This window comes from Haliaeetus leucocephalus, unplaced genomic scaffold (assembly GCF_000737465.1).
Source record: "Haliaeetus leucocephalus isolate CR32 unplaced genomic scaffold, Haliaeetus_leucocephalus-4.0 Scaffold227, whole genome shotgun sequence".
NCBI lineage: Eukaryota > Metazoa > Chordata > Aves > Accipitriformes > Accipitridae > Haliaeetus > Haliaeetus leucocephalus.
In genome coordinates this window covers 518929-526612 of record NW_010972663.1, presented here as the reverse complement: position 1 = coordinate 526612, position 7684 = coordinate 518929, and the positions used below count along the sequence as shown (strand labels likewise).

The window sequence follows — 7684 nt, the reverse complement described above, 5'->3', positions numbered from 1 at the left end:
GGGCGGCGGGAGGGGCGGGGCCCGCGCCGGGCCCGGGGCAGGTACGGGCGGGTCGGTGACCGGGGAAGCTGGGACCGGAGCAAGCGGGTAGGGGAGAACGTCCCATTGGGTTGACGGTACGTTCCGTCCCATTTCTCCCCGTAGGTAACCAGTAACGGGAGCGCCGGCGGCGGTGAGGCGGCGGCGGCCGAGACGCAGCGACAGCAGCCGGCCCCCAACGCTTGGCAGGTCATCAAAGGTGTTCTTTTCAGGTGAGCCTCCCCCCCGCCCAAGTGCTACCGACCCGTTTCCCTCCGTGGAGCCGGCCACCGGCCCGCCGTGCTACCGGGGCTGTGGCCCGGCCCGCTGTGGCACCGGAGCCCCAAAACCGCTCGGGGGTACGGTGAGGTCCCGGGGCGGGCAGGTGGCTCGTGTCCCGTCCCCCCGTCCCCCCCCAGGAGACAGTGGGGTCCCTGGGGTGGCCAGGTGGCTTGTGTCCCCCCTCAGGGTACAGCAGGGTCCCTGGGGTGCAGGAGGATGGTGGTGCCCGTCCCCACATCTTGGGGGTCCTACCAGGAAGAGGGAAGTCCGTGGGGCTGCCCCTCCTGGGGCTGTTGTTCCCCCTGCCCTGGTATGGGGCTTTTCCAGACCTTCAGGCTCTTAAGTTCCTTCCCGGTTTTTCTCTGGAACCCCCAGGGTCTGGCTCGCTCCAGGCAGGGATGGCTGATTCTTTCTGGGCTCCTCTGAGGAGCTGCCGGCATTCCCTGCATCTTGCCGGGGGGATCCAAAGTCCGTGCCATGGCACGGATGACTCCCAGCGCGGTGCCGAGCCCCTGCCCTGGGTCACTCCTGCTTCCGCAAGGAGGCAATCCTTCTCCGGCAGGGAAGGAGGTCGGAGTGTTTCTGCCGGCGTGCCTGGAGCCAGTGTTGTGCGTTTGGATGCACTGTTCCCAGCCTCACCTGCGTTGCAGTGAGGAGGCTGATGCTGGAGCTGGCAGGTTTCAGCTCTCAGACCGGTGCTGCTGAATGGGTTGTGAATCCCTTACTAGAAGCCATGAGTCCTCCTTGCATCCATAAGCTGCTTTCCTGCTCTGCTTCTCCTCCGTCTGTCTCTTCCTTCCCATCCCTCCCAGGGCAGGTTTGTTCCTTTCCAAAGTGCCATCTCCCCTGGCGGATCCGGTGTCCTGGCTGGCAAAGCTGAGGGGAAGAGCACTTCATCATCTCATTGCCAAGGGAACCGTGCCCTCGGAAATATTTCAGTCATCGTGGTCAGCTGGCAGAGGAGGTGCAAGGGAAAACTCACACCCGCAGGTGAATGGCAGCACTGTCGTTGCCTGACCCTGAGCGGGTGACATCCATGCGCCACAGACAAAGCATGATGGTCTGGTTCCCAAAACCTTCGGAAGAAGAAATGTCTTCCCAAGCCTTTCCTGAGCAGATGGTGATGTCTTGGGCCACGGATTTACGACCACTGATGGGGCTGCAGAAGTTCCCTCCGGTTCGGTGGCATAGCCAGGAGTGCACGTGGGGAGACTCGTTTGGGCTCTCCAGCTTTCCAAAATGCTGCAGCTCAGCCTAACGAAGAGTTACGCTGAACTAAATCCTGACTTATCTTGGGATCTCCGGAGTCTTCTGCCCACGGCGTGGAAGGACAGCCATGGCTGTCGCTTGACCCCAGGAGCTGTTGTTCGGTTGCTGGTGCTGCCAGACATTCCCAAGCTTGTTATCCAGTTGCTCCGTGTGCAGGCCAGGAGGGGGAAGTCTGATTAAGTGGTGCCTGGGGCACGTGTGAAAGGCTCCTCATGCTTTACCCGCAAAGCAAAACAGAGCTGGAAACTTGTACCTTGGGGCACGCTGCCAAAAACCTTCCAAAATGGGGGAAAAAGGCTTGATTTCTTTTAACACACTCAAACGGTGCTGCCTGACTCGGCTCGCGGAGGATGTGGAGAAGGGACCCATCCTCGTCTCTGTGCTGGGAGCAGCCCAGGGCGCTTTGGAGAGTGATTGTAGCTGTGCACTGGAGGTCGGGAACAATTGTGGCCATGGGTTTGGAGGTGGCGAGTGAGCTGGGGGCTCTGCTGGAAGGTCTCTGTGTGGCCAGGAGCGTGCTGGGGTTTGCCCCTTGCTTGTTAGGTGACCCTGTCGCTTCTGCCACCTGTGTTTGGGAGCCAGCTTTGTCCCGTGGCTTTGGTGTCCTCTTGGTTCGGTGTCAGTTCGCTTACGGAGGGCTGAGCGCCTTCCATGCGTGATTCAGGGTGTCTGCCAGGATCTGGGGATGCCCTGGTGTCCTCCTCCTGTGCCAGGGATGCCTTGCATGCCCGTTAGCAGCCTTCTCCGGGATACTTCGGAGTGTGACTTTCTCCCTGTGTCCTTGAGGCAAGCTCCCGGCATCTTTGCTTGCTTTTGGTATGCTGCCGCCATGCGTGGTGCTGGGTCTGAACTGGCCCAGAACCAGTTCTGGCCGGTGCCCCTTGCCCGACGGCAAATGCCTGCTGTGATAGAAATAGGTGAGAATGAACGGCGAGTTTTGAAGGCTTGTCAGTCCAGCGCTAACAATTTCCTCCTTGCCCAGGGAATGGGGAGGGGTTTGTTTGCAGGCTGTGTCCAATTTGGCTGGGGAGGGCTGCTAAAATGCCTGAGTGGCTTCTCCTCCTTCCTCCTGCAGAATCTTCATCATTTGGGCCATCAGCAGCTGGTTCCGCCGCGGGCCAGCACCGCAGGAGCAGAGCAGTGCGGGTGGGACGCCACGAGCCCCGAGCCGAAACCTCTTCCCCAAGGACACTTTAATGGTAAAGCCCGCAGAAGCTGCACTGTCCCATCCTGGGTGACCGGCAGTGCAGTCACCGTGCGGTGGCTCTGTGGCTGGACCTGCTGCTCTAGCTCTGAGTTAGATCTTAAATCCAGTGGAGCTAAATTATAGCTCTGCCCGTGGCTGCCATGCTCTGGCATTGTGGTGTCAGCCAAGAGTTATTTCTCAGGCTCACCGGTGTGCCAAGCCGGTTTGGGAGGGGAAGGCATGGTGCTGTACGGCAGAGTGGGAGTGGTTCAGGCTCCCATATCTCAGCATCGGGCTGAGTTGTCCACTGGCAGCTGACATCCCCCTCTCTCCACAGGATCTCTATGTGTATATCTCCGAGCACGAGCACTTTACAGACTTCAACGTCAGCTCGGCGCTGTTCTGGCAGAAGCGGGATCTCGTCTACGGGGACTGGACCAGCGGGGAGAACGCTGATGGGTGCTACGAACACTATGGGGAAGTCGACATTTCACAGGTGGGTGCACCCAGTACTCTTTTGGGGAGGTTTGAGGCCAGGTAGAGGGGGATCGTCGAGAGACTGGTGGGGATTGCCAGGATCATGCTCAAAGCCATCCCGGGAGCTGAGGCGTGGAGCGGTGTTGGCTGCCGCAGCACATCCCTGCCATTACCTTTAGCCGTACCCTGTTCGCTTCAGATGGTGGGTGAGACCCTGTGGGGTGGGCTGGTGTCTCTTCCAGATGTGCTGCAGAGGTGACGGGGCGTGAAGCCATTTTGGTGACCAGCCGTTAAAGGCTTCAGGTTTGCCCTGAGCCGTACAGCAGCTGAGGTCCGCTCTGTGAGGGAGGGGCTGCTTCTTCACACTTCGGTTTCATATGGGGTCAATGGCTGCGGGAAGATGGTTGGCGTCAGTGTCGAACGCAGGCACTGAGGTGGTGGCGGCAGCTGGGAGATGACAGCTGTGCTCTGACCGCATCCGACTCGTAACTGCCTTGTTGGGGTGTGATTGCAGAGCGTCCAGCAGAATGGCTCCATCTACATCCATGTGTACTTCACGAAGAGTGGCTTCCATCCCGACCCCAGACAGAAAAACCTGTACAGGCGCCTCGCCACGGTCCACACGTCACGAAGTACGGCCCGGGGCAGGAGGGCAGCGCGCGACGGCCCCGGGGTGGTGCTGGGGAAAGGGGCATCCCAATTCCTGTGTCAAAACGGGAGCCCGAAGGAGTCATGCTGAGCTCTGGCTTTGGCTCAGCAAAGGCAGGTGCCTGAAGGGGAATATTAGGGCAAATATCCAACTCCTCGTGGCCTCCAGCATGCTGGCTCGGCTGCTCCCTGAGCTGGATGTTTTCTACACTTGGGATTTGTCTTTTGTGAATGTACGGAGGGAAAACCTCTTTAAATCCCTGCGAGCTCTTGGTTTCTGTCCACATTATGCGGGAGGGGGGCTCCTACCTGTACGGGGGGGGGGGGGGGGGCGGAGCCACGTCAGTGTTAAGAAGAGGAAGGAATTGCCATGTTCAGGTCTTCCTGCAGGACAGGAAGATCTGGACACTTCATCTCAGGTGTTTTTCTCCAACAGCGATGCAATTATCCCAAAGGTTTGGCTGTTCATCTAGTTTATTGCCCCCAAACTACAGCCTTTCCCTTTGATAACTGGAAGATCTGTGAGACAGCCCAGATTAATTAGTCCTTCTGGGGGGTGATGCGAGGGAAATGGGCTTCTCTGGCCAGCTCGTGCCTGGCCTGGCAGGCCGTAGCCTCCTTAGATTTCCTTCCCTACCTTCTTGTGTGGAGCTGTAAACGCTCACATCTCCTCTTTCCTTCCAGTGATCAACAAATACAAGCGCCGGCGATTCCAGAAAACCAAGAACCTCCTGACAGGTGAGACGGAGGCAGACCCTGAAATGATCAAGGTAACTGGCTCTCTCTCTTTTTTTTTTTTTTTGTTTGGGGGGGGGGGTGGTTTTTTGGGGGTTTTTTTTGCCTCATTGGCCAAACTCCTAAATATTCATGTGCCTTCCTCTGGTCGCAAAGCTGTCGGGAAGCACTGTAGAGGATTCAGTGTCCTGCCTGGGGCACATCCCTCCTGTTCCGCAGAGTGGGAAGAGGATGATGATTTCCTTGTAGTATTTCTGGGATGGGAGGGTTGGCTCTTGCCCTTCCCGTTTCCCCACTCTCTGTTGCCTTGTTTAAGGGGGGGGTGGCTGTGGACTAACGCTGGGCAAGACGGAAGGATGCCAACCGCCGTGCCGGTGACGGAGGCAGTGATATTCTCATTGCAGAGGGCAGAAGACTATGGTCCCGTGGAGGTCATCTCGCACTGGCACCCCAACTTGACCATCAACATGGTGGACGACCACACACCCTGGGTGAAGGGCAGTGTGCCACCTCCCCTAGACCAGTGTAAGGGCTGGGATGTGCCGGGGCTCCTCTGCTCCAAGGGTGGCTTTCCAAGGCTGGCCCTGCTGTCCCCTCTCCTCAGAGGATGTGTTTGGGTGCCTGTGGGGAACAGGGACTTGTTTTTCTGTCATTGGCATGACCCCCACCTCTCCAGGAGCTTGTAGCGGGCTGGGCTGGGGGTTCAGCAGCCTCTTGGTCTCTCCCAGGTGGCTGCCGAGGGGGATGACGGTGACGATGGCTCTCATGGCTCCCTTTTGCCTGCTCAGCCCTCCCTCTGCTCTTTCCCCCGACTCCAGATGTGAAGTTTGACGCCATCAGCGGTGACTACTACCCCATCCTCTACTTCAATGACTACTGGAATCTGCAGAAGGACTATTTCCCCATCAACGAGACCCTGCAGCGCCTGCCCTTCCGCCTTTCCTTCTGTCCGCTCTCCCTGTGGCGCTGGCAGCTCTACGCTGCCCAGAGCACTAAATCCCCCTGGAATTTCCTGGGAGAGGACCTCTACGAGCAGTCGGATGAGGAGCAGGACTCGGTGAAGGTTAAGAGCCACTCGCGGGCCTCCCTCCTCCCGGCTGAAGCTCTCTTGCTTGTCCCCATAGATTGAAACCTCTTTTTTGTAGCAGCTCCTTCCCCCTGTTTCATGTCTTTCCCTAGCTTTGCTGGAAGAGTGTTCAGTGCCTGTTCTTTGTTGTGATCGCTCCTTATTAATTACCTTTGCGATGCAAAGTGTGGGGGGGTGCGCAGGCACCTGCTTTGGCTCTGTAGGGGGAAGGGAGCATGGAGGCCATAACGATAGAGAGCAGTTAAACCCCTCGTCGTCCTTGGCGCCCTGTGACCGGCTGGATCCTCCTGGATTCTCCCTATTCCTGGGGCGTTGGGCAGGAGGAACCTCAGAGAGGTTTTTGATGCCTGTTCCAGGTTGCTCTCCTGGAGACGAATCCCTACCTGCTGGCGCTGACCATCATCGTCTCCATTGTGCACAGCATCTTTGAGTTCTTGGCCTTCAAAAACGGTGAGCGCTGCGGAGAGACCTTGGGGATCTGCATAGAGGGGAAGGATGCAAAGGCGGTGGTGTGACCTAAAACCCTCTCCCCGCTCCTGCCTCCAACCCTTTCTCATCCCCACGGTGGTGGCAGAGCAGACGTCCTCGTGCTGCGGCGCGTTCTCAGCTGGCTGAATGCCACGCGCTGCCATGAGCCCTCCGCTCCTCGGCTGTGACGTCTTCAGCAGCCGTAGCCAAATCCAACCACGTCCTGGGCAGGCTGCGGCTGCTGTGGTGTGCGTTGAGGCATCCGGCGATCCTCCATGCCGCAGGGCCAACTTGAAGGCAGAAACCCAGAAACTTGTGGTTTTCTGGGTCCCTGCCGCCTGCGCCGATGCCAGACTGCGCTTTGCGGTGTCTGCTTGGCTCCGGCGATCGCACCACCTGCTCCTTTCACTCCCTCCCCTGGGGTGTGTGCCACAGTAGCTCTCTGGAGCCTTGGGCGCAGGAGCTTCCCCTTCCCCTCTGTCGGGGTGACAGCTTGGACCCCTTCCTGACAGACATCCAGTTCTGGAACAGCCGGCAATCTCTGGAGGGGCTCTCCGTCCGCTCCGTCTTCTTTGGTGTCTTCCAGTCCCTCGTCGTCCTCCTCTACATCTTGGACAACGAAACCAACTTCGTGGTGCAAGTCAGTGTCTTCATTGGGCTCCTCATTGACCTCTGGAAGATCACAAAGGTCATGGATGTCCGGGTAAGCAGCAACACGGGCATGGGGGGGCGGTTCTGGCAGTGCCCCTGGTCCTGCTTGGTGACGCCTTTCCCCTCTCCTTTGGCAGCTGGACCGAGAGAACAAGGTGGCAGGAGTGTTTCCCCGCATAACCTTCAAAGACAAGTCGACCTATATCGAGTCTTCCACGAGGGGGTGCGATGACGGGAGTCAGGGGGGGGGGGGGGGGCGCGGTGAGTGCCAGGGATGGCACCATGTTGCCGAGCCCGGCTCCGGCCAGCTGCCAGCTTGGCCGAACACCTCAACGCACCTCTCCTCACTTCGTCTTCCCCAATTCCCCTGGGACTCACCTGGGGCAGGGCAGGCGGTGAAATGGGCTACCGGCACTGCCCACCCCCCTCCTTGGTCTGATGTTTGGGAACCGGGGAAGTGCCGGGCTGGGACTCTGGCATGTTCCCAGCTGATTTTTGGATGTCACTGCCTCCCCAGATGGCTTTCCGGTACCTCTCATGGATTCTTTTCCCTTTGCTGGGCTGTTATGCTGTGTACAGCCTGCTCTACCTGGAGCACAAGGGCTGGTACTCGTGGGTGCTGAGCATGCTCTACGGCTTCCTCCTGACCTTCGGTGAGTGCTGTGCTCGCCGCCGGGAGATGCCGAAAGTCCCCCCCTGACACGATGAAGGGCAGGGCGGGGGGCGTTGCAGATTACACCTCAGCGTGCAGCTTTTCCTCTGGGGCTCCTTCCTGCTCTGCATGGGCTCCCCTGTTTTGGGGGAGGGTGTGTTGTCTCACTGGTACTGGCAGGCTTCGTTACGCTAACGAGGACACCCCCCCC

General features: G+C 58.9%; 1 protein-coding gene across 1 annotated transcript in view; it reads left to right on the top strand.

Annotated features, from left to right (window-relative positions):
• Positions 1–196: 196 nt before the first annotated feature.
• CLPTM1 (cleft lip and palate associated transmembrane protein 1) overlaps positions 197–7684 on the top strand; it is an 8217-nt gene continuing 729 nt past the window's right edge. The window contains exons 1-12 of the mRNA XM_010567146.1: positions 197–251; positions 978–1264; positions 2645–2768; positions 3093–3251; positions 3747–3864; positions 4565–4650; positions 5020–5140; positions 5434–5678; positions 6059–6152; positions 6683–6873; positions 6959–7054; positions 7339–7474. Of these exons, the coding sequence (XP_010565448.1) occupies positions 2766–2768; positions 3093–3251; positions 3747–3864; positions 4565–4650; positions 5020–5140; positions 5434–5678; positions 6059–6152; positions 6683–6873; positions 6959–7054; positions 7339–7474 (1249 nt within the window). The 5' untranslated portion in view covers positions 197–251; positions 978–1264; positions 2645–2765. The remainder of the gene's footprint in view (positions 252–977; positions 1265–2644; positions 2769–3092; positions 3252–3746; positions 3865–4564; positions 4651–5019; positions 5141–5433; positions 5679–6058; positions 6153–6682; positions 6874–6958; positions 7055–7338; positions 7475–7684) is intronic.